The sequence below is a fragment of the Lissotriton helveticus genome, chromosome 5_1 (genome assembly GCF_964261635.1).
Source record: "Lissotriton helveticus chromosome 5_1, aLisHel1.1, whole genome shotgun sequence".
Taxonomy (NCBI): Eukaryota; Metazoa; Chordata; class Amphibia; order Caudata; family Salamandridae; genus Lissotriton; species Lissotriton helveticus.
This window is the reverse complement of record NC_136065.1, coordinates 943,100,146-943,127,332: the sequence shown is the minus strand read 5'-3', so window position 1 is coordinate 943,127,332 and position 27,187 is coordinate 943,100,146. Positions and strand designations below refer to the sequence as shown.

At 42.6% G+C, this 27,187-nt stretch overlaps 1 protein-coding gene across 1 annotated transcript in view; it reads right to left on the bottom strand.

Annotated features, from left to right (window-relative positions):
- The window catches only part of LOC144752572 (DNA nucleotidylexotransferase-like), a 592,720-nt gene that overhangs the window by 9,046 nt on the left and 556,487 nt on the right, over positions 1-27,187 (bottom strand). Inside the window, exon 6 of the mRNA XM_078640460.1 lies at positions 1,745-1,868. Coding sequence (XP_078496586.1) covers positions 1,745-1,868 — 124 coding nt within the window. The remainder of the gene's footprint in view (positions 1-1,744; positions 1,869-27,187) is intronic.

The following is a 27,187-nucleotide window of genomic DNA, read 5'->3' as shown; positions in this document are numbered from 1 at the left end:
TCAAAAATACTGACATATCTGTAACTCCTTGCGACATGATGCGTCATACATTTAATATGACGCTTTAGGTATTTCGCAAGGAGTGCGCACTGAGAAGTGACGCATCGCTGCTTTCATGCAGCGATGCGTAATTTCTCATAAATGAGGCCCTACATACTTAGCCACCTGTTTGAGCAGGACTATTGCAAGGATGGGGTTGCAATTGAAACTTGGCTTTATTCCTGATTGAGGGACCATATCAACCGAGTAATTATCCTATTTCTTATTGCTAATTTGAGAGACACCATGGCAATGATGCTGCTTAACACTGAAAATGTACTTGATAGATTCATATGGTGATACCCTTGAGTAGTAATGAGAGCAATGGTATTCAGGCCTAACATCATCAAATCATTAAAGGTTCGGTATAAACAACCTTTAGTCAATATCCAATTTATGGTAATAGCTTCTGGCAATATTCATGTAACTCACAGTACTCATACATGGTTGTCCGTACGTTTGACTTTAATTTTCAGTATATTTAAAAGCTTTTTGCAGAAACTTTTCAATTCCCTAGCAATAAATCAGGTTTCCGATAATGGTGTTTTAAATAACATATAGGCTGAAGCATATTCAAGCAATAGAAGCTGAAGCTTTAGGATGTGGTCAATCCATCAGGATATAATTTATAACAAATTAAAACCCAGATTATGGCAAATCACTATTGTATTGGGCATTCTCAATGCTAGGGGAACTTCTATACATAATGGGGTTGCACTAGCAGCAGATGCAGGTAAACTGGTGTAACTAAACTATGATCCATTACTGAAGAAGGTTACGCACAAATTATAAAATTGGGATTGTATTCAGTTTAGCATTATAAGAACTGGCAATATCGTGACAATATTAATACTACTCAAATTCCTATACCTATTTAGGACAATCCCATTGTTGCTGACAAACACCTGGTTCTGCAAAACAGAATCACCTATCAGCAGCTTCATATACAAGTAAGAACATCGTAGCAGGGTATTAAAATGGTCAAGACTTTCATGTAAGAGTGGTGGCTGGGGTCTCTCGAATATTACATTTCAAAATGCTGCTGCTGTGGTAACACATATTAGCTTTTTGATAAACAAAATATTCTACTATGTTATTTCATTGTGCTTGACTCCTCTCTATATAGGTATAAAGGTCAAAACTGTCCAGAAAACCATTTTAAAGATTTGGGGTCCATGACAGAGCTGGATAAGTCACTACCCATCCCCCTTTTAATGAGCTGGATAATTGTTTGCAGTATAGTCTAAATTGTTAATCTTCTCTTTTTTATTGTAATAAATACATTTAAGATCTATGCTACTTTATATTGTTGCTATGTTGTAACCAATGTAACTCTTTTCTAATTGCATACAAAAAATAGAAAAACGTAATGTTTGCTGAGATTTTTTCCGCATATGCTACGTTCCTGATTTGTTTCTTACAATTTAAACTATGCAGTGCTTGTGAGATATGCCAAGCTTGCAAAGTGTTTAAGTTTGTGGATGAAAACTTCTCACACTACTAATTTACATTTAAAAAAGGGAGGATTTTGAAAATTGTAATTTACCCAAGATTACATTAGACAAAAGAGAAAACTTTTGAAATTATCCTATTCATTTGCGATCTAAAGTCATTGCCTAAATCACCAGAAGAAGCTTCCTCCAAAAAATGATGGCATGTGCATGGCCAAACTGTAAACAGAAATCACAATGTCAATCTGTGTTACCTGCTATCTGCATGTTAGTTAACCTTAGATTCTTATCCTCTTTTATTTCTTCAAGAGTTCGGATACCCAATTTGTGCCATTTCACAGCTGTTTTGAGTCCCACTCCAAAAATAGTTGTAAACAGCTAAAACAAAGAAAAATAGCACTTAGTTAACAGACTTTGGTATTGTATTCAATAAAATGGCATCAACATTCCATCCACCGATGGGAACAAAACTGTTGGAGATAGTTTTAACAAATGAAGATTGTTGGAAAGTGCATTATTGGTAGGGTAAGTGTGCATCTACCACTAGTAATAAGGCCACTAACATGATATAGGGTCCAGTATAGGTCTCAGTAAATTACCCCCTTGCTCAACCAAGGAGTCAGGCCTAACTTAGGAGACAGGAGTGTAAAGCATATAAAACACCAAGACAGGAAATAAGCCAGACATAACACAGAATAAAAACCCCACACCAATTTATAAAAATAGGAAATATGTTTATGAATAAATAGACACCAAAATGACAAAAATCGAATGTAGGGAACTGGAGATATTAAGTTTTAAAGATTAACCACTTTAGAGTGCTTAAAAGCCTATAGCGCCACAATTGTACATCTGGTCGTGCTTGGCCAGGACAAAGTCAAAGTTTGAGGCTGACCATGATGAAGCCATGGTTGTATACACTAAGTGGGAGGCCCTGGTCAAAATGGGCTTTTTCTTCCAACATCACTCGACCTTCCACAATAGGCCAGATGTGGAGAGGGTTCGCCAGCTTGACATTTCATGAGGCCGAGTCAAAACCTAGAAGTCCAGAGCTCAAGAGCTTTCAGCAGGATGAACCTGAAATCCTGTCTGGGTCGAGGTTGAAGGTAGTAGGCTTGACTCTCGCGGTCAAGTTGATCAACTCAAACTTCAGGAGGTACTTCCTAAAGGTATCCTTGTAGGTTCTAAGTGTCCAAATCACCATTTCAAAGGTCTGGAATCTCCTAGGCGGTCTCTGGGATATCTGGACCCTCAACTGCCACAATGCACCCGGCTAAATCCTTGTAAGTCCACTGGACACACTCCAGGATGGAGACTCTTGGTGGAGAAGATGCAGGTGGGCTCTCTTAACCTGTAGCTTGCAGGGAGTCCACACCTTAATCCTTCTTGAAGCAAGGCACAGTCCCCAGGAGTGTAATACCAATTGTGCAGCAGGCGCAGCCATTTAGAGTGCAGTTCTTTGGGTACAAATCCAAATTCCAGCATGGCAGTCCTTCCTTTTCTCGGAGCTTCAGGCAGCAGATCTGAGAAACTATGCAGCTCTCAGAAATGTATTCAGTTTTCTGTGGTGACATGCAAGGGGAACCTCTGTTCAGTGAGATGCTGGGTACCACCCAAGAGCATGAGAACTTCCTCCAAAGTGTAGCATCTTCTTGTCTCACGACGTACTGCACTTCCAAAATTCAACATGGATGATTTCTCTCCAGAGGAGTAAGAGCTGGCTAAACCAAACTTCAGTAGGGCTCATTTTCATTAGCGCTCCCCCCCTGACCTCTGAAAATTCCTGTTCTAAATAGGCCATCTGGCTGGGGTACAGGATGTGGGGGTAGGTAATCCTGTCATTCCTTGCTGATCTACTCTCTCTTTGAGCTCAGTTTGATTTTCCCAGCCCCCTCTGCAGATCTTATCCTCATCAGGCACAGGCATGCTGTGAGGAGGACTAGGATATCACCCCGCCAGTGACCCACATTAAACCCCCTAAAATAGCGAGAACGCCTTTTTCTGGCTATGATACAGCTTGGAAAGGGTTCACATCATTCGGCTCATCTCACATACAGGACCAGGAATGCCCACTTCTAGACAACCACCAATCACAAGAAGCCTCGTGGACTCAAGAGGCGGAGGCTCTTGCTGGAAACCGGGAAGACGCCGACGAGGGAGAAATGAAGACGAGAACGCCGAAGGAAGGAGCAAGGAATATCACGGACACGACGGAAGAACACCGCAAGCCAGGACGAGAAGCAGACGGAGATTCCCTGCCAGACGAGGAAAGAGGCAGTGCCGATCGAGAGGAGTGGGCCGAAGAGTGGTGAACACCCCCCAAGAGGACACTTCAACGCCGCTGCAGCTCCGGAGAGCGGCGGCCACTGCAGTATTTGGGACAGGGCAGGGATCATACAAGGAGGGGTGGGGGGTGCGAGTCTACGGGACTCAAGGCACTCGGGGTAGAGTAGTGGGCACATCTTTTTCCTGATACCTCACCAGCTCCTTCACCCACTTTTCACTTCCCCACACTTCCTGGAAAGAATCACGTAAACACTTGCACAAAACTGTGATAACCACATTGTTAGATGATAGCCAGATACACTCACATGTTCACGGGACATTAAAAACTCCTGATTTGCTATGGAGCCATAGACTAAAGTAGGCCAGGGAAAAGGTCGCTTTTGTTTTGTTGCGGTTGCAACAATACCCCCCTTTTTCTGTTTCCTTAGCCTTCACCTGTTTTCTTCATGTTTTCTTTTATTTTTTTCTTCACTCCCCTCAGTCTTCCTTTGCACTAAGGTGGTGGAACGTGAGTTGCCTCACGTTGTCTATCATTTAGAGGACAGCTGCATTGACCGCCTTCTCTCCTTTTTGTTTCCGCCTTATACTCTGGGGGTTGTGCCACATCATCACCCTACCAAGAAAGGAAGAACCACCATCCACGCCAGAGAAGCAGAAGACGCCCACCTCCTTACCTCATCAGATTTTTTTCTGTTGGATTGTTTTTTTTGTCTTTGAATAATTTCAATAAATGACGGCATCAATCAGCCTCACATAAGACCTCCTCGCTTTACTTTTCGCCCATCCCTCTCACACATGCTCTTGAGCTGGTTGCGTTGTCTATCCAGGCACTGTAGTCTGATCTGTGCTGACCCTGTCTCCCAGGAGATTCAAATTGTGCACTCACCACTAAAGAAGTTACTCTGAGAAACACCTATCATATCCTGTCAGCTCCAGACTCATCGTTGTCCTCATTCTACCTTTACACCTCAGGCTGATCCAGTTAAGTGCCTTGGATTGACTAATGCAGAATCAGCACCATTACTACACACCCAAGGGAAGGGTTGTTACCACTGGTAATTCCTTGCCCTTTAGGGATATCTGTGATATGATGATGTCCACCCACTCTAAATGCTGTCTCTCGCATGTTGGTTGTATTTCTTCATATGATTGGGGCAGGCACTTATGCCATGAACTTGCCTACAATAGAAAATGTATACCCTGGCATATAGCTGACTATGGATGGCATATTGGGAATACCCAGAGGATGATGGTGCCCACATTTGCTATAATGCTGGCCACAGCATAGCAGTCATAATTGATAGCTTGTTATGGGCATCTTGAGTACTTAATGAAAATGATGAATCAAGGTTAGGGTATTAAACATATACATTGGGAATGCTATTCTAGGACAAAATATTATTTTTTAATGAAAGCGATAATCAATTTGAAGGAAAACACTAAAACGATGAAACACGTAGTCGAAGGCGAACACATTAGTCAGGTAGAAATCTTCAAGGGTCTCATTTATGAGGCCCCTTGCGCCATTGGAACATCACTTATTGTGACATTCCGTGGTGCAGAAGCCTGCGTGATATTGATCAGGCAGCACTAAGCCACTTTTTTTGGCCTAATTCTGCCTGATAAATACCAGTCCCTTTAACGCAGTGTTCTACGTTTAAGGGGCGTGCAATGGGTGTTGCTGGGGGCGTTCCCAGCAACATCCATGGCCTTTTGACACTGCCCCATATTTACGAGAAATCCTAAATCTGAGGCAGTGCCAAAAGCTTATGCCACCCCAGGGGAGGTGCAATGGGGAGAAATATCTTTATTTCTCCTCGTTTTTCCTTTTTCTATGTGTGCTGCATTCTGCATTCTGCATTCTGCAGCACACAGAGAAAGAGGAAAAGCCTCATGTGATTATTTTTGTACAGGAAGGTTTCCCTTCCTGCACAAAAATGATAATCCCCGCAACGTAGGCACCCTTGCACCATTGTGCAAAGGTGCCTGCACTGGCACACGCAGCTCATTGTGCGCTGGCGCAGGGGAAAAGGACAGGAATGCGCCGTATCTTATAGATACGGCGCATTCCTGCCTTTTTTTTTTGCCGTAGGGAAGCGCAGCAGGAAGGCCTGCTGCGCTTCCCTACGACAACACCTTATAAATGAGGCCCCAAATATTTAGGGGTTTTATTTGATTCGGACCTGAAGTGGCACTCACTCATATCTCAGAATTTTCTGTCCTTTAATAGAGCGACATTCAGTATTAAAGATTTTTCCCGTCGGCTAGGACGCACTCACATCCAATCGATCCTGGAAATTTACAGGGCCAAGTGCATCCCCTTAGTAAACTACAGTAGTGGAATATGGGGAGATGGACGGGTTGCCCCTCTCCAAGGAGCTGAAAATACATTTTTAAGAGGTCTATTAGGGGTCCCCCAAAGTATTCCCTTTGAAATTGTCCATTAGGAGGTAGGCTTAGACTTTCAAATTGACCAGCTAAGCCATGAACCCTAAAGCTCTGGAACTAGATCTGGTTAAAGGAGGAACTTAGTTTTAGCAGATTACTTATGCAGGATTGTTTAGAATTGGAAAAATCCTCTCTGATCCCATGGCTGGCGTACATGGCACTTACCTGCTGGCCATAGGGTGGTCTGAGCTGTATGTCAATCTCTCTGTTTTAACTCGCTGTTTGGGCAAAAAGGTCGAAACAGCATTTAGGGACAAGTTGGCATCAGTGCCGAGGACTTTCAACTAACAAAATATTCTATGTGACATGCAATTTTAGTGCAAAGTGTAAGCTATATAGAACCATATTTAACCTGGAACATGACAGCCATTAACGTCACGTGCTGACCTATTTCAAGTGGAATCTATTTCCCTGCCTCATCCCTCTAATCACGGTTCTTTTTCTAATTTGGACCTGCCCCTCTGCGAATGTGACCAACAACGATTAAGGATACTTTACTTGTCACTATACTTTGTCCAAAAAATGATAATCTGCAGGCACAAGTTTCTGTTTCCGATTTTAAGGCCTATTAATTTTACCCAAGTCAGGCCTGCGCTGCAGTTTTTACAGTTCTTAAACTCTTCTTCTGTTTGTTGTTTCCTTGTACACTTTCTGATGGGGGTTTAAAACATGAATGAGTCTGACTATGACAACCTGTATGTTAATTTTAATGATATCCTATGTCTTTTATGGTTTTATTTGTAAAATCGAATAAAGAAATTTGATTGATTGAGTTGATTTTTCCAAAATAAAGTTGCATTTGATAGCAAAATGTGTGTTTTTACATTAACTGACAAGCTGGTGTTAGACGACCAAATTATTGGTTTCCAAAAAACTTAATTAAAGCGGATATTGAGGAATTAGTATAACTATTCTGTTATATATTATCCTTAACCTAAGCATTAGCACTTATGTATAGGCATGGTAAATCTTTCTACTAATGATTTATATGTACATTCTGACCCTCCCAAGGACAGTCCTATTGTTAAAACATGATTGAGCATCTTCTATGAATTAATAGGAAGTAAAAAATAAAGTAAAAATTGAAATATAGGGGTGTAGATAGCTGCCTTGGTCAAAGATATTGCAACGAATGGCGTGAGGTCTTCTTTTTGGAGTAAACAATAGGCCATGTGAAATTGTATATTCTGAACTGCATATTATATTTTCTGAACTGCATATATCATCTATGGCTTTTTAGACATTTCTGTATGGATATTGTGCTAAAGAAGCACCATTTTCTCGAAGTCATCTTAGGCAACCTAAACATGCTACACTCGCTAGGAGTATCAATTTGCTTTTCACACAGTGAAAGTCCTGGATTGTTTCATGAGTGCACTTTCAGAATCTATGGCTTTTTTCAAAGTTTATGTGAAAATTGTGAAGGAAAATGGGACAAAATAAGCATTTGTTTTTACAATTTTCTGTGCAAGGTACCCCACAAATTTCCTCTTGAGGAAGTAGGGATCGTTTTCTTGGTTCGATCAGTCTCTCCAATATGAAGCAGATATCCACTGACACCCATTTCAAAGCTCCTCAGCACCATTGTGTTTGATGCAGAGCAATATTAAAGACACTTAGAGCCCAATCAAGGACCTATTATTGAAAATGATGTCATCAGTTGAGCAGTGAGAGGATAGCGGGTTACCCATTTTAGGAGATTTCAAATTGCACTTGGTGAATTAATTCTGTTGACCACTAGCATAGGAAGATTAAAGAAGAATTATGTGAATACATAATATTGCTTTACATCAAAAGTCAATCCTAATTATTGACTCTCCCAGGAGAAAGCCTTACCCTAACACATATCTATATAAAACTTGCATGTGATCACAATTGTTAAGGACACCCCAATCCATTCTATTCTAGTTTATTCTATTCTATTATATCCTCACATTTCTAAATGACAACATTTGCTACATAGGTCTCCTAGCACTCTTGATTCAATAACTCTGGAGATGCTCTCTTATTCTTAGATAAGGCATTAGAATTCAGAGACGTAACTTCTGCTGATACAGTTTTATTGGATAAAATGCATTGTTTTCCTGTTTAACCAAGGTTTTGTATTTCACTGAAGTAGATATTCAGGTTTTCAATAAACATTACATTATTTTCTCCATTTAATTTAATTTTGTAAGTGTGGATTTTGTTTCTTCAACTCTGGAACACAGCATATGCCTTCCAAAAACTATGACCTGAGGCTTTTGATGAAATAATAATTAGTTGATCTACGGCGGCTCTTTCAGTCTGATGAAAAATATGTAGACAAAGGTCTGGCCCTGGCTGTTCCTTCATCTCGTTCTCCATACCAAGTGATTTCATAATGCAGTAATTTTGAGGAATAATTGCTCACAGATTGTTTTTGAGGGATTTAAAAACTCCTAAAACTTCAACAATTATAAATGTATGATGAGACCTAGGGAAATCTAGCAGCAGAGTCAAATTAACTCTCTTATAACCAGTAAAAATCTAATCTAGCATATGGTCAGCCAAAAGAGTAGGTCCAGGCACGATTTTATTAACTTCAATTGACTACACATAGGACAGAAACTTTCCTGCTGAATAGTTTGCATGGTCACCTGTCCAACAGTTGAAATCTTTAAGTACTAATAATTCATCAAAACACCTAGCCTGAAATAATAAAAGCTCAAAGAGAGAATGGTTAATTGTATCAAATGGAATAGACCATGTCCACACACCAGCCGTGTCAAATTACAAGCTTAGCCTCATCTTGATCTTGTCCACTTATAAAGGCAGAAGGAGAAAAGGAACAGTTTATTTAGCTGATTAAGATTTCAACAGGGCACATGAATCCTTGTGGATCACTGTTATTTGTTCAGTCTTCACGCACAACCTTTTGTGAAATCTACTTAATACAGTTCTACTTTTTTACTATCACATCTTTCTGGACCTTGAGATATTTGCACTCCATGCATTTGTGTGTCATTGAGCTTGCTGTTCCTTCGATACCATGGCATCTCTTTCACAGTTATGGTTTGAGTAAACCCATAAGAAACAAGTAGAAGGTTTGGATATTTATGATGGAATTAAAGTCACAGCTGTCTGTCATTAGACATATTTGTATGTTGGGGAAGCTTGATTAAATGCCTTAAATCATTATCTTTCTCTTCACTTATAGCCTGCCTGTGACTTCCATAAAGAGATATATGTGCTTGTCTCTTTTGCAATGCTGAAGCACTGATTCGTTATAAATGAATGGTCCTGTTAGAAGGGAGTAGAATGAAGAAATTACTCACTGCTACTTGATGTTCTCATACTTTTCTTTTATGAAAATTAAAATAAATAGAATAGTAAGATTCCTAATCTGTATAAGTTTTTTAGGGAAAGTTGGTAATGATTTGCTATCAAAAAGAAATATCCAGTGGCAACCACATGATACTACTCAATTGATGGGCATACTAATATTAGATTCAGCAGCCACACAGAATGTTCAATTTAAGATTGCAGCCTGTGGTGTCTTAGGAGGAGGAGGCATCAATGTCAGAGAGCCACTGGCTGAAGTTACGTTGAAAATTCCTTCATTCAGATTGTGTTTCTTTTTAGGAAGTTGAAAACTTTCAGCAGGATGAAGTCGTGGTCTGTAGCTGAGAGGAGTTTCACAAAATTGGATACCCCTTCTGGGAGAAGAAACTAAACAGGATTTACTGCTGCAGAGCAGAACCTAGTGGGAGGTGTCACAAAGTCAGACTGACCTGCAAAGCACCTTGGGCAGATCGACAAGCAGGAAGGTTATGGTCTCCTTCCGGTCCTCAAAGCACTTTTTGGTAAAAAGTTTCACATTCTGGATTTGGGATATCTGGGTACATTAAGCAGCGATCCCAAAGGTCCAGAACTGCAGAGGAGCTACTTGGAGGGTCAGGACTCACTCGCGCTGGAGCCTTTTCTGTCTCTGCAGCTCTGATCAGGAGGCCAGTCACCTAGCCCTTGGACTCATTCTGAAAATAGAAGAGCAAGTCTCAAACAGCATGGCAGACTTCTGAGAGCACAAGGCAGGCTTCAGCCAGCAAAGCTTTAAGCTGGATTACTTCCTTTCTGAATGGTCGGTCCTACCAGGTCTGTGATGGCACCAACGTGTCTGAATCGATCCCCCTCCAGTGTGGAGTCCCGCAGGGCTCCTCGTTGAGCCCGACGCTTTTTAATATCTATATGGCCCCACTGGAGGATGTGGTTTCACCTTTCGGGGTGAAAATAGTGACCTATGCGGATGACACCCAGCTTGTCGTTTCGCTATCTCACCATGAAAATGCAGCAGAAAGATTTGGGTGCTGTCTGACAGGTATCATGGCCTGGATGACAGAATCTCGGCTGAAACTCAATGGTTCCAAAACGGAACTTATGATGGTGGGCAACCTCTCCACCTCCCTCCCCAAAACCATGTGGCCCCCCTGTCTGGGTGAGGCGCCCCAACCCAAGAATGAGATTAAGAGCTTGGGAGTATGGTTAGAGCCCGACCTGACGCTCAGAGTACAAACGAAGAAAGTGGCAGGGATCTGCTATGGTTTGTTACGCTCAGTCCGAAAGGTGTTGCCTCTTCTCCCCTTCAGTTCAAGGAAACTCCTGATTCAGGGGCTAATACTGTCAAGGCTGGACTACAGCAATGCCTTGCTGCTCGGTGCCCCTGAATCAGCCATCAACACCCTCCAGCGAGTACAAAATGCGGCGGACAGGGTTTTGACAGGCACTGCAAAAAGGACTTCGGCCAAGCCTGCTCTTAGAGCTCTCCATTGGCTCCACATCCGGGAGAGAGTTAAATTTAAGGCCCTTTCCATCGCCTTTAAGTCTCTCCAGGGAATTGGCCCCCCTATCCTTAGGGACCTTATATGCCCCTACAAGTCCTCGCGTTCCCTCCGCTCTGACGGGAGCAATTTACTGACCATCCCCAGAGTAAAGAGAACTCGCTCAGGAGGCAGGAGGTTCTCTGTGAACGTAGCCAAGATCTGGAATGATCTTCCTGCTGCTCTCCGTCTGGAACCCTGTCTCCAGAAGTTTCGGAAATCTTTAAAGACTTTCCTTTTCCCACGAGAAATATGAGTTCCGTTGTACGAGGATCTTGGAAGCTAGCTGTGTGTATCAGCGCTGGGACGCTCTTGGGCAGCCATGCGCTTAAGAAATCTAATTTCATTCATTTCATTTCAAAGCTGTCATTTTTGGTGCAGCAAGGCAGTCTTTTGAAGGACAGCAGGCCACAGCAGCAGGCAGTACTCTGAGAGTCTTTCCTCCGGTCCAGGATTGAACTGAAGTGTGAGTCTGAGGGTCCTATTTATACCTGGTGCCTACTTTGAAGTGAGAGAAACTTCTGGAGACTCCCTCCCCCTTCCCCGAACTGTCTGGAATGTCCTGCATCCATGTCCTGGTCCCAGTCTGCCTGCAGGCACAATAGGCTACTGTGAATGTCTTTGTGTGTGAGTGAGGCTGGGTATTTTGGAGTGCAAGTGGGGCTGCTTACAACTCCGCCCCCCCCCCCCATCCTGCCTGCTGTGATGGCCCATTCAGGCACACCTAGTCTCTGTATTGTGTGGTGGTCTGGCAGGAACATATAAATGGCACTCACAACTTGTCATGTGACCCAGGAACAAGCTACAGGTAGGAAATGGTTAGGGCACGAAAAAGTCCAACATTCTAAAATTTGCATTTTCAGAATTGTGACTTAAAATCTGAATTTACCATGGCTTTCCTACCTGCTCTGAATCAATCAAACGCTTGTGTGTGTGAGTGAGGCTGGGTATTTTGGAGTGCAAGTGGGGCTGCTCACAAGTCCGCCCCCCCCCATCCTACCTGCTGAGATGGCCCATTCAGGCACATCTAGTCTCTGTATTGTGTGGTGGTCTGGCAGGAACATATAAATGCCACTCACACCTTGTCATGTGACCCAGGAACAGTCTGCAGGTATCAAATGGTTAGGGCACGAAAAAGTCCAACATTCTAAAATTTGCATTTTCAGAATTGTGACTTAAAATCTGAATTTAGCATTAAAGGAGATTTTAAATTATAATTCCTAAGACACCAAACCTGTCTTTCGTATCAAACGCTATCACAAATGCTATCACTTATGAAATGTAATAAGAGAACTCAATGATATCCAATGGCAGAGGTAGGCCTCACAGTAGTGAAAAACTAAAGTGTGTGTTTTTCACTACCAGGATATGTAAAACTTAACAGTACAGGTGCACTTTTTTTTAATATACCGCACCCTGCCCTAGTAGCTGTCTGGGGACTACCTTAGGGGAAAATTATATGTATTTTTGTTTTAGTTTAAGAGAGCTTTATTGAAGTATAAGAAGAAAAGGGTACATCTTACAACAGATGTTAGAAACAAACAATGAAACATAGTGCAATATATATGAAATAAAAAAATGAGTATCCAATTACACAATAGTATTGTTAGGCAGCAGGTAAGAAGTAACAATATTAAAAAAAGAACCTTAGTGAAGCAGCATTTTTGTTTTATATATTAAAAGAAAAAGGGATAAGGGAGAAAAGGAAGAACATAAAAAAGAAAGTTCAGCACTATAACAATGATAATCAATATTGAATTCCAATAGTAACACAATAAAAGTACAGACAGCGCAATGGTAACAATTAAATAACCTAATCTGTACAATTTAAGAGAAATAAAACTGAAGAGATCATGGAAATTATATGTATTAAAAAGGGAGTTTTAGGCTTGGTAAAGGGTTTATTTTGCCAACTTAATTGGCAGTTTAAAACAGCTGGCAGGCTGCAGTGGCAGGCCTGAGACATGTTTTAGAGCGCTGCTTAAGTCGGTGGCAAAATATGTGCTGCAGGACCACCAGTAGCATTTAATTTACAGGTCCTGGGTATATAGCATACCAATCTACTAGAAACTTAGAAGTAAATTAAATGGGCCAATCAGGTGTAAGCCAATTCTAAGAACAAGCACTTTATCACTGGTTAGCAGTGGTAAAGTGTATCAAGTCCTAAGGCCACCAAAAACGAATTCAGGAAAATAGGAGGGGTGAAGGCAAAATGTTTGGAAGAAGACTACCCTAAGGCTGACAGGTCTAAGAGTACTACAACAGTCGTAGTATGCCATTGGCGGGTAAGAGTGTCCCATTACGGTTTAAAATTGCCCTTATCCTTTTCAATATTTTCTTCAACGATCTTTCATATTCTGAATGGGATAACTCAGTGGTAGGCCAAATATATCTCTCTTTCTTGCTATTTGCTGATGACTGCAATCTCTTCTTGTGAAGTGAACGTTTATTAATGAAGCTCTTTGTGAGTTTTTGTTTTATTGATCCAGGGAAAGGCTTGAGATTAGTGTCTATTAATGTCGGGAAGAAGATTCAATTAATGGTGTTTGGCAAGCACTTCTGCTGTTTCTGAACTTTTATCAAATTAATTTAGAGAGTGAGATAAAAACGACTTTAACTACCTAGGAGTTTGTTCTATAAAGAATCATAAATTGAACAGATTGGTCAGCATTAGCTAATTTCCACTGATGATGGGGTAGATATCTGTCCCAAAGGTTAATGCCAATTTTGTGGTCATCAGATTGAGGTTTAAATAAAGGACCTTTGACTCAAAACGTTGCTTGTAACTGCATAAACAGAATCATTTTGTTAGCACTCTTGGGCATAGATTCATGAAGGTAAAATCCGCTCGCAAAGGGGCAGATTCTCAGAATCTGCCCCTTTGCGATCGGCATTTTTGCATTTGGGATGTCGCAAATTTGCGATTACTTGCATTTAAGGAATCTCAAATTGAGATTCCTTAAATGCAATGCATTAAAGTTTAAAAATAGCGATTTTGCTAATAGGGCTCGCAAATTACCATTAAGTTGAACTTCATGGTAATTTGCAAAAACTTTGAAAAAATACACTAAAGTGCATTTTTCAAAGTTTCATGTTGCGCACACACATGCCCTAAGGGCATGTGTGTGCGTAACATATATGCATATATCAATTTCAGGGGTGCAACAGGGTGTCCTTTGGACACCCCTGCACCCTTGAAATCGCATTCTCAATTTGCGATTCGCTAATTGCGATTCGCAAATTACGAATGTCTTCCCATTCATTCCTATGGGACTCTAGGCCCATAGGAATGAATGGGGAGGTATTCCTTAATTGCGACTCGCAATTTGCGAGTCGCAATTAAGGAATTTTAAGAAATCGCTATTTATTAAGCAATTTCTTCTTGCATAGCATTTTGCTATTCCTTATTAGTGATTCCTTATTTTTTGCTTATAAGGAATCGCAAAATGGATGCTTGATGCATCTGGGGGTTTGGCGTTCTTTTTATACATGTTCTGGGTTCAGAGTCAGTAGGTGTTAAAAAAACAGCAAAAGAGTAGAAAGAAAATAGTGTTTTTTCTACTCGAAAGCCACTCAAATGCAGAGAAAGCCAAAAAGGCTTAATATGAATTAATTTCAAGAAACACAATAACTTGTGTTTGGCCAGCATCTGATGTTGCATACGTCTCATACAAATAAGTTAAAATGTGCGATACAACCTGCTTCACCTATCTATGATTTTTATTTTTTCTGAAGAATTATAAATGGGACCCATAGATCTACACACTCTAATCATTATTGATGCATGTGTGCGCATATGTATAGAAAACACATTACAAATGTAATGGTCATCATTTGACGCTTAATTGAAAATGTTTAAGGGTTCAAAGGTGTCCCTGTAGCTGCAGATAGAGAATAACTGTGGAATCACTCTCTGTACTTACCTTTTAAGTATTAATTGGGTATTGAACGAGTAGGTTAAAAAACGCAGTGCAAAGTGTATATAAAATTAAGAATTGTATTTTTTCTTATCGGAAGGATGCCAAATGCAGAGGAGGTCAACATACTCAAACTAAATCTGTCAAAACTAGAAAGGATGTTAACCACCAATGCAAAATAAACTCCCTCATTGGCACTGGTCTGTTATAAGACTTCCACCTAGTTGAAAAGAAATAGGCATATAGTTAAATGTCAACAACCCCGAAAATGCACTTATTAAGATTGCTATCACTTCCTCCTCCTCTGTATCCCTAAAAATTAAATCTGATCTTCTTTGGCTTCCCTTTACTTCCTATCTTTCCTCTACATCACCTAATTGCCTCCCTCATTAACTTTTCTTTCACTATTTTCTATTCCATTTTATTTCTATCTTAGATCCCCTCTTATCTCTTTCACCTGTTTGACCCTTCTCCCTTTCTCTCCCTCTTTCTTTCTTTTCTCTTTCTGACTTTTCTCTTCTTTTCCTTGACCCTTTTTTTTCCTTCACTTCTCCTGTCTCATATGCCTTATGTTTTATATCGTTATGATTTCCATGTATACTATTGTAAGGCTTTATACTATGTTCATTTTAAAACCAAATAAAAATTTCTTAAACAAAAAAAAAAAAAAAGTTTGCTTCACATGAAAAATTCCCTGATTCCTTTCATGAAGCTGATGGGTTTTGACAGGATAAGTATCACTGGGCATCTGAGTGCCCACAGTTCATAGGTGCCTCCTGCTAAGCTGACACTAGAAATATTATCAGTGGGAGTCCCAAATAACCTCTAACTCTGGTAGATATAGGCAATGCAAGTTAGCATTTTATGATAAATAGCACTCAGCTCCCATTACTTCATGAGCCAATCCCATTTCACCCCCTCATGAAAAAACCCCGGCCGCTCCCTACCCTCTTCTCCCACACTCCCTTTCCAACAGGGCTATTTATGTCATCCTGCTTATAACTGAGTATGTCTCTTCTGCTCAGCAGCCCATTGCTTTATAGGGAGACATGACCTTTAAACCTCTAAAGAGCCTTGAGCAATGAGTGGTAGTGGCTGGCTGATTCTAATGCAGGAACAACCCATCCTTTTTAGGGCACTGGTTGTGAGTAGGGGTATTCCACCCAGAGAAGTAACTTCTAGTGAAATTCCATTACTCGCCATAATGAGTAGCCAACTGTCTTCAGAACAGTATATTCTGAACTCTGTAATCCCAAGTCTGAAAACTCTGGGTCCCATAATTCAGCCCAAAGACACCAGGCTGGGTGTTATCACGTGCAAATGTGCACTCTGAGAAACTACTGTGTGGGGCCGAGGGCAGGAGCTCAGCCCAACACCCTCTCAACCCCTGCAGTACCACTTAGACGACCATACAATGCTCCCCTCGGCCAAGCCAAGACCTATGCCTGCTGCACCATTACTGTAAGCCAAGCCATTTCAGCTGGCTATCTCTTTCAGTCGCAGTGCACAGTGCCACATAGATAAAATATGTTCTAAAATGCATCTTGATTAGTTCCCTCCCCGGTGACTGTTCAGTTTAATGTAGTGCTCCATTTGTTTAATAAATGTTTCACTGAGGAAACTCTAGTTTTACATGGGGGTCTTCACTCCCTTCGTCACATAAACCAATCATGTACCTCAGAGTCTGAATACTTTCACCCAGGATGAATATAGTAGTTTGCGAGATCATGCTTTTCCCTTCTGTTTCAGAGCCATCATGCTTAACTTAGAGTCAACGTGTAAAGTAGTTCTGCAGCAATGCAAACAGTGATAAAATGAAAAACACCACACAAAAACCAATCCCGCACCAAGTCAGAAAAATAGAGTGATTTTTAATAAATGAAACAATACCAAAATGACACAAATTCAATTAGTAGAACTGGAGATATGCAACTTTAAGGATTTCAGTGAAAATAGAGACAAAAAGCACCAGAACAGGACAAAGTCTCAGACTGACCACAGTGGAGCACACCCGGGTACAGGGACCCTGTTTGGCCTGCTGTGCAAAGTACATTAAATTCTGGTTTGTGGGGCATTGCATGGATCCATGTCGAACATGCATCATGCAGCTATGGTGATGCATCTGTTCTGAGGTGCAGTAAGGTTCAGATGCGAGGACTTGTGTCGTCGCTGAGGATCCCACTGACGAGGGCTTGCAATCCGAAGTCTGGCATCAGGGATGCATCACACAGTCGAGGTAATTGTCGCTGAGGTTTGCTGTTAATGAGGGATGCTAGGGCCCGCGCATAGGTTGCATCTTGCAGTGGCACTTTTAAAGAGACTGCAGAGGTGGCGGTTCCAATCCATGCAGCAGCAGTGATGTGTCGTTCTGCTCGAGATTGTGTCGTGTAGCAGAGGAGATGCGTCTATTCGACTGGATCCACAGTGACTAACAGAGCACCTTAGGCCCACTTACAAACATCCAGGACTGGGGTGGCCCCAGTAAGCAGGATAAAATCACAGATGGCAGAGTCTATGTGCTGGTGCAAGCTTGATGGAAGCCTGTGGTGTCGCAGAGGCTTCAGACCAAGAGGCAAGCCAAAAAGCACCTGGAGTCACAATAGATGCAGGTCCAGTCCTTTTCACCCAGGTAAGAGGGCAGCAGGTGAGCACAGCAGGGCAGCAGTTCCTTTTGGTTAGCAGTCCAGCAGAGTGGCAGTCCTTTCAGCAGCACAGTATTCCTTCATCCTGGCAGAGTCTCCACAAGTCCAGAAGTGTACTGAAGAGTTGGCATCTGAGGTCCAGTATTTATACCTAGGTGTGTCTTTGAAGTGGGAGAAACTTCTGAACATTTCCTCCCTCCTGAAGGGTACGGCCTTCCCTTCCTCCTTGTCTTGGGCCCGCTTGCCTAGGGTCTATTCTAGACTAGTGACAGGCCCTTTGTGAGAGTGCTCAGTGAGAGCCTCTGTGATGTGCAAGTAAGGTAAGTGGCATATCCTCTTCCTCATTAACTCAGAGCGGCCCATCCTGCCAACACCTACCGTCCCTTTGTTCCACTGTCTGGGAGCAATACACAAAGACCAACTGCCAACTATGCCTAGTCATTTGACCCAAGATCAGGCTACAGGCACTAAATGGTTAGGAGAAGAAAATACCTATTTTCTAAAAGCGGCATTTTCAGATTTGTTCTTAAAAATCTGACGTTATCATTAAAAGTGCTTTTTATTGCAATTCTTTAGACACCAAACTCTAACAATCTACCTGGTCCCAATTGGAAGTTAGAGCTTATTAAATGCAATAAGGTAACTCCGATGCTATCCTATGGGAGAGGTAGGCCTTGTAGTAGTGAAAAATTAATTTAAGAGTGTTTCACTATCAGGACATTTAAAACATAAAAGTACATGTCTACCCTTTTAAATGCACTGCAGCTGTCCTTTTGGCTGTTCTGGGCCTACTCTAGGGGTGACATATGGATTAAAAAGGAAGGCTGGGGCCTTGCTAAGGATTTATTTTGTCATGTTGAAATGGCAGTTTAAAACTGCACACAAACAGGCTGCAGGCCTGGGCCCAGGTAGTTCCACTTTACTAGGGACTTACAAGTAAATTAAATTTCCCAGTTGCGTATACGCCAATTCTATTACGTTATAAGGCGCAAGCACAAGCACTTGAGCACTGATTAACAGTGGAAAAGTGCTCAAAGTCCTAAGAATCAACAGGCAAAGGTTCAGAAACCAGTTGGGTAGAGGCAAAAAAGTATTGGGCTGACCCTGCAGAAAGGGCACAGTCCAACAATGTGTGAATAACATCATGAACATTTTCGCACTGAAACAAAAACACTGCACTTTGTAAAAATGCATTTTCATGTGCTTGGCTAAACTAGGCCTAAACCAGCCTTGACTCCATCTTGTATCTCAATACAGCCATGACATCTGTTTCCTATCATCTGTCACTGCACGTAGTAAAGTGTGCTCCTGAAATGCTCTTTGTTGACATGCTGTTTTTTTAGAACTTTGAAGTCGAAGTTTTGCTTGTCTCTGTATCAAATGTAATGTTCTTCTTGCCTACAGCAAGCCTATGCATAATATGAGTTTTCCATTTTTTGTGTGTAAATAGATTTGTTTTGACAAAGGGTCAAATAGGGATTGATTATTCATTTATTTAACTCGATGTTGTTGCACATTGCTGTATTGTGATTGGTTTAACCATGCAACGTTTAGTTCATTTTATGTTGACTATGTGATTTTGACTGTGTATTTTGCCATAAAAGATCCCAAAATTGTAGATGAGCCAGTCTGGTTTGTTCCAATTCTTTCAGAGCAGACTCTCATTTGTCGGTCTCTTGCTTAGGACTACAGATATTTAATTGAGCCCAATACTGATTACCCAGATTGATTTACCATACATTTTGACTATTATTGTTGAGTTCTGTACTGCACTTTAAATGTCTAACTTTTACTGATGGCGAACCTTTTTGCGAGTCAAGGCTTTATAAATTGACTAAGTGTGAGAAGTTGGCCTGATATATGATGTTTCCAATTCTGGAACCACCTTGTATCAGTCCAAATATCCCCTTACGGTGTCTGGTTGTAAGTCAACCTTATAGACAAGCTATCTTAATGGTAGCATAGACTAAGCAGCCTTAAAGGCTTAACTCAAGAGGTCGTGTTAAGCGAGCTGTTTTACCAATCACAATCCTGTAATATCAAATGAAAGGACACCACACAAGTATATATTATAAAAATATATGTATTTATTACTCAAAATAATCCCCAGTACTCTTTATGAATAAAGGGGCACAAGCGTTAAAATCAAAAGCACAGTATAACATACAAAGTTGCACAATTATGGATGAGGGCGAGGGCCACTCAGACCATATACTAAACAAGTGGTATAAGAGATACCAATCGAACAGTGGTTAGGCCTAGGGCCTAGGGAATCGCTGGGAGCAGTCGGGACAAGCAATGCTGAAGTCGGGAAAAGCCCGCGGGATTCGGGTGCAGCGCTGAAAGCGCACGCATGCACCAATGTTAGTCAATGGTGCGTAAAAGTTACACAAATAGATTTTAAGGACACTTCCGCTGAACCTAGAGGGACAAAACTTAAGACACAGACCCTAGAGGTGTGCACCAGTGTGGGAACACCGGCATTGCAATGTTACCTCACCCACAGGAAGCGGGTGCACAGGGTCGAAGTAGTGTCGGGTTTCGTCACGCTGGTTCTTGGTGCTTGAAGCTGAAGAGGCTGCAGGCGCTGTGAAGGAGAAGTGTCCGGTGGGATCCAAGGATGGATCGAAGTCAAAAAGTACCTGAAAGCAGAGGGGACAGAGTCTGGGTCACTCAGCAGTGACCAGGGTGGAACCAGGACGGAACCAGGCAATGTCGGGCGCAATCAGGTGGTTGTTGAGGAGCTTCTCTCCGCTGTCACGTGGGCTTTGGGGCATCTACGATGTTCAGGAGCAGGTCACGATTTGTCCCACGCAGGCTCTCGCCGTCGGCGCTGTCGGCTTCAAGATTGGAGCAAACAACACTTGGCAAAAGCAATCCACGGGGAACCGGAAGATTGCTTCACACTCGGACCAGGAGGGTCAGAGTGGGGGCTCCTTTTAAGGGGAGCTGGTGCAAATCTGGAGCAACCAGAATCGCAAGTCGTTTTTCAAGTTTCATCGGCACAGGGGTCACAAGCCGGCTGGCAAGTGACCGGGCCAACGCGTTGAGCCAAAAGAAGCAGAAGGACCCCACGCAGCACTCGTCGAGTGTAGAGGGGTGAACTTTGGTGCAAGAGTGGTTTAGGGCTGGGGCTTCTCAAACCCCGGTGTACAGCTTCGAGGGTCACTTGTGGGCTGCACGGTCAGCGTCTCGTGGTCTTTCCAAGATGGCGTGCCCCATGCTTCCGGTCGCCTCCATGGGTCTCAGCTCTGCAGGGACTGTGGATCGGGCTGTTAGAAGGCAGGCAAGCTTGATCTCGTCAATCTCTGTTGCTCGAGTTCCGGCGGGAACTGCAACAAAGCAGACGTTGAGGTGCTGGATGGTGCCTGTTTGCACAGGGTGGTCACTCCTTGACCACAAGGGAGATTCTTCAGTCTTCTACGTTGAGTAGGATGTCGAAGGGTCCAGAGTTTCGTTTCTTATGTTTCATCAGGATAATCTGAAGTGCATTGGCACTGCTCCCACTCTTATTCGAATCTGGGGGGCTGGATTACCTGCTAGGTCCCCTCCTATGGGTGGGACCCAGGAAGGGGGTGGCTACACCCCTTTCCTTTGATCCAGGCCGCGCTGGGACTGGGGCTGGTGTGCCCCAGAACCAGTTTGACCGGATTATGCAAGGGGAAGCCTTGTGCTCCCCATGCAGTGTCTGGTTTCTTTCAAACCTCCCTGCTACAATCCACTATCTCCTGTCTGGGGGGGTGTAACACCTCCCTGCGACAGGAAACCCTTTGTCCAGGCCCCTTTGGCTGAGTTTCGGTCAGCTTCAGGGGGTCAGACTTGTGTCTGTGGCAGAAGCATCCATTTTGTGGATCTGAGGCACTTTTAGAAATTAACCGCATATTAGTAAAGTAACATGTCTTCTCCCTCTAGAGGGGTGGAATGCTATCCCCGTCGCCAGAACTGGCGAGGGGATAGTATTCCAAATTGTATGACACCTTACACGACATGTTTTGATAAAGCCAAACCAAAGTTGCTATATAACCGCGAGGATTATAATGCACTTAAGAGTATATGGTATGGCATTATCCTGAAACAGCTTAGGGATTTGTTCCCGACGGCTGCAGACAGGCTCAGCTCATGCTAGAGCTCCATCTCACATTAAACCACGCACTCTGCCTCCAGGATTGATAAGGCCTTCCATAGGAGTGGCTCACAGGTTTATATATGTCCAGATATAGGTTTAGATATAGGTATACTATATCTAAGCAAGGGGTGATTACACCACCTTGCCCCAGCTGAGTGATCAGCCAGTTGTGTCAATTTAATAACCAGCCAGGGGTGGCAAAAGATATGCTGCAGTCCCTGGTAGGCCTTGGTGGCACCTATGCCCTGAGCACCTATAGTGCATGGTACAGGGGCTGACAAGGAGTCCATTTCCAATTGTGGTATGTACCATGGGTACATGGAATCCATTTTACAGAGAGAGCAGATAGCCTGGGGCCCTGATTAGCAGGGAACCAGGCCAACTAAGTCAAAAACCAGCTAAACACAAGGCAAAAAATCTGGGGTAACCATAGTCAGGTAGCCACCTTCCTACACTATACCCATTTGTATGCGGTTTATCTGTATGGACACATTACCTCATATGATATTGAGGTGAACACTGTCCACTATCTCGTGCAGGCGATTTATCTAAAATTAACTGATAAAACAGCTTCAACATTTTCCACAGGAGATTGTCATGCTGTACACTTGGCACACTGTAGAATATGTGGTGGGAGAGAAAGGCAGTGTGTCAAGCCAAAGTGTGCTGCATTCATGTTAAACCAGAAACGCCTATCAATGTATATGCAGGGTACAAGTATATGCCCAGCTTTCTTCTAATTGTGACACCGCCTAATGAAATTTTGCCACAAAGAATGCTTACATGCTCTTGTACCCTGCAAGCTTCAATTTCTCATTTTGCTCATTGTCATAACAAAGCAATAGGAAGATGCCAACGTAAAAAGGGGTATAAGAAGCTGTGATCTTCTTTTGCAACCAGGTCTATAGAAAACGTGACAATTTATGACAATTTATGAATGTTGCAAGATTTTTCACTTTACAACGTCAGTGTGAAAACCATGACTCATCACTTATATTGCATAGTGCTTATTGTATACCCTAAAAATGGCCGTGCATAAAATATTTCACAGCAAACGATGTCATGCTTCTGTGTAGTACCACTGGACACAGAAAAGATCTTTAAAATGTAACATTTATCAAGAAAAACTTCCAGGTTGCCTGGGTTTAATTAGAGGGCAAACCTTTACACTATGAGTTGAAAATTATTTTGTTTAAAAAGTAAAAATGTTAACATAGGCAAACGCGAAAGTAAACCACAGAAAAGTTTCTTGATTTGTAAAAAATAATATTTGCAGGAACCCAGCATTTTTCTAAGGGCCCACAGTCAGCACTGCAAATGTCACAGTTGTTAAATACTAGCGGTCCATAGCCTTGCTTCCACAATATGTCACTTTCTTTCACCACCTTACACTTCCAGTCCTTTTATGTCACTCTTGCTGGTTGTTTTATTCCTGTTTTCTCCCTTGTCACTGTTTTCCTACCTTTCTCTTCCTGATTCTTGCTATGTTTTTATGGTCTGATTTGACAGCAAAGCTGCCAGCAGACAATTATGTAAGCATCAGTAAAGACAGGCTTTGGGGGAGCCAGGATTATGTTTTGATTGGGCAGACATTGTGTGCTTCGACAAAAAAAATGCTTTCCCTACTCACAACTGTGATAATTTTGTTTATTCATCCAGCAGCCTGAGGTTGAACTTTGGGGGCACACAAATGGTATTGTAATGATATTAAAGTGTCTGAAGATAACTATCTTTTATGGTGTTTGTCTTTTTCTGGCAGCAGCACAGATGCTAGAGGCACATTTATTATCCTACATGGACTTGTAGATCTGGCTTGTCAGTGCAACTGTCCATTGACCTTTAAACCCTCATCAATTTTATTCTACAGTTCATTGCTTCCACATATATACTTATTCATTCCCTTGCTATTTTCTCTAATGCTTTGCATTACGGTACAACATTCCTTTAAAGCCAAACCTATTGCCTTTGCCAATGCTTGCCTGCCTTTCGTTTTCTTGCCCTGGGACAAAGACTGATAATGAAACACTAAGGGCAAGATGTACGACCCACCAATTTGCGAGTCGCAAAATTGCGCTGCATTTGCGACTCGCAATTTGAGACTCTCAAATTAGGATGCACAACAGTGTCTGAGACACTGTTTGCTAAGTCAATGGGATCACAAATTGCATGCCTCATGCCTATTAATGAGAATGTCACAATTTGCGACCCCATTGGGAATGGCTGGCTCTCCCAGGGGTAGGGGCCTGCTGGGGTTATGTCTGGGACTACTTTTAGAGAAAGCAGTTTTAAAAAAAACGTGCAGCCCCTGTTCCTTAACCCGTTTGTTGCCCCAGTGCTGAACGTTTGAAGAAGCGGGTGCGGCTGCGTCGGCCAACGGACGTGCGCAGCACTGGCAAGGTAGTGCTCGCGACGACCGTTGGCCGACAGCAGCACTAAAGGGGTTGAAGGAAAATGGGATGCATTTAAAATATAAAAATGAAACTTTTCAGTTTACATTTTTAAAGGGCAGATAGTGGTCCCTTGGACCACTGCCAGTGCGTGCCCTTAAAAAATATTTTGAGAGCCACTCACAAAAGGGAAGAGGTCCCCTGGGGTCCCCTTCCCATTTGCGAGTGGTTAACCACCCTTCTGTGAGGGGGTAAACTGTGAGGGCCTCATTTATGAAAAGTGACATATCACTGCGTGAAAACAGTGATGCGTCACTTTTCACTGCGCCCTCCCTGCGACACCAATGATGCATCATATTTACTGTATGACGCATCATGTCGCAAGGAGTTACAGATACGTCAGTATTTCTGATGTACCTGTAGGCGCAAAAATGACGCATTGCTGGACTGTGTCACAAAAGTGACGCAACTTCAGCAATGGGCAAGTCCCATGTTGATAGTGCCTGCGTCAGTCTTACGCCTGCCATGAGGCAAGCGTAAGATATTGACGCATTAGCGTCCAAGAAATGGTGCAGTGAAATCTTATAGCTTTCACTGCGTCACTTGTACGACCCCATCTTGCGTCAATACGCCCCCCTTGCGTACATTATACCTAGCGCAGGTATAATGTGGCGCAGGGGTTTACAAAGTGACGCATCTACCTAAATGCGTCACTTTGTAAATGTGGAGCAACAAGGCACATTTTTTGCACGACTGGTGCGTCACAAAAAGAGACGCACCTGCGGCGCAAAAGTGACGCAAGTGTTCATAGATTAGCCCCTGACTGTTTTACGACCGCAATTGCGGTAGCAAAAAGTCATACATAGCTTCAGGAGTCGCGATTAGGTAGGGATGTCCTTGGAATGCCCCTTCCTAATAGCAGGTCTCTAATCCTATTTTGCGAGTCAGAGACTCGCAAAATAGGATTAGTACATGGGCCACACGTTTTGTGCGGTCGTAAACAGGTCTAAAACCCATTTGAGCCCACAAAAAACGTCAGTACATCTGTCCCTACGTCCTGTCCCCATAAATGAATGTCGGTGCCCATCACCTGCATTCACAGACCCAAACTTAGCAGGGAAGGAAACCTTTGCAAAGTGTGAAAATTGTAAACTTCGCAAGATATTGCGATCGAAAAAACATCACGCAGACCTACGAATAAGCACGCAATTTAAGTTCTGAATTGACAAACAAAACGAAACCGAAAGACCAAAGCAAATATATGCATTTTCGTAAATTACCCCACGTCCCGAAGTTGTTGTATCAAAATACAGTTTAGTACTCCTTCCCTCTTGGGACCCATCTACCCCGTCAATTACTCACAGACCGTAGCTTTGCTATTAACCCTTGGAGCGCTCCTCTACCTTCTGGCTGGGTTCATCCTGCATATATCACATATGTACATACATATAGTCAGTGGGTGTCTTTTCCACGTCTTTAAAGAGATTTAGATACAGAACTACAAGGGATTTCCTGATTTGATTTTGAAATATTTTGACACGTTTAGTAATGTCATCCTTTTCAAGCAGATACAAAGTTACTGCCAAAAATCACACTTACATCCTGTTAAGATACAGAAATGCAATATATATATATATATTTTAATACGCTCAGGAATAACGGAATGAATCACATTTCTCCGTGTGCTGAGATTGCTTTAGTGCTGCTTTAAACTTGAGGCGTGTTTCCCCCTCTCCTGTCGCAGGGCATGGGTGAAAGATTCCGATCAATGCTATTGCATAAAGAGCACAGACTTCAACCGCAGTAAAAGGTCACAACATATTTCTTCTCGCTGGCTTCATTCATCACTCTGTGCACACATCTCCTCAATCAGGTCAAGCGAGCACAGCGTCAGAAGGGGCTATAAATGTAAAGCCTGATTTTTTTGTTTGTAATATCCTTATTGATTTTTCCAATAAAGCACATACTACAAAGACACAGACTACACAATGTAACAGTTGGCATTTCATACATAAATTGCGGGATTGTCTCTTACACACCTGACATTGAGACCGAGAAGTCTGAGTTTGTCTCCGCAAGATGTTTAATTCTTGCTTCCCTCTGTCTGCTGTTCGAAAACCAATGTCTGCTTTCTTCCTACTTAATGTGACAGCTTCCTTATTTGATTTAAGGGTACCTGCTTGTAAGAGCCTGCTTCTCCATCCGTCCTATCCTTGCTTCCTCTCTTAACACGGTTCTCTCCCACTGTCTCAGCCCTCAGTCAGCTCTAGTCACCCCTAAACACATTGTGTTCAGGATGGCCTCTTTTCCAGAGGATTCAGCTCCCCCGGAAGCATTGTCCTTCATTCTGCCACCCTGTTTGCTGTTTTCGTGTGTTTTTCCCCTTTCTCACCCACTCTTCCATGTCTTTCATGGGTGGTTGTGGTCTGAGCTGCCAGGATTAGTTCTAAAGCTGCTGATGTTCATACAATGTTCTCTTTTTTCCTTTTAGGCGACATTCCCACGAAATATTGGTGTATGGACTGTGTGGTCTCTACACCACCATCCAGTCAGTGTAGTTTTGCTATTATCTGTAATCGATTCAGAAAAGGGGGTGGTGATGAACAGAGTGTCTGAATTAAGCAGACCACTCTTACCCAGTCCAAAGATCAGGGCTTGATCCATCACCGTTATTTAGCTCACTGCCCCATCCCAGCTCAGAACCTGGCTATATGCAAATTAGTCTGTCCCTGGCCCAGTGCATCATGGGAACAGGGCAGACCAAACTACCAAGCCAATTCTTCACCAGAAAGGAGACAAGCTACCGGGGACCGGTTTCTGGCATTTCAGCCTCGTCGGCCCGGCTTGCTTGAATCCTGATGGAGCAGTGAGCAAGGGACTCATGTCTGAGTATACCCTGCCACACCTATAGTGGCCAAAAACGATTCAGAAAAGGGGGTGGTGATGAACAGAGTGTCTGAATTAAGCAGACCACTCTTACCCAGTCCAAAGATCAGGGCTTGATCCATCACCGTTATTTAGCTCACTGCCCCATCCCAGCTCAGAACCTGGCTATA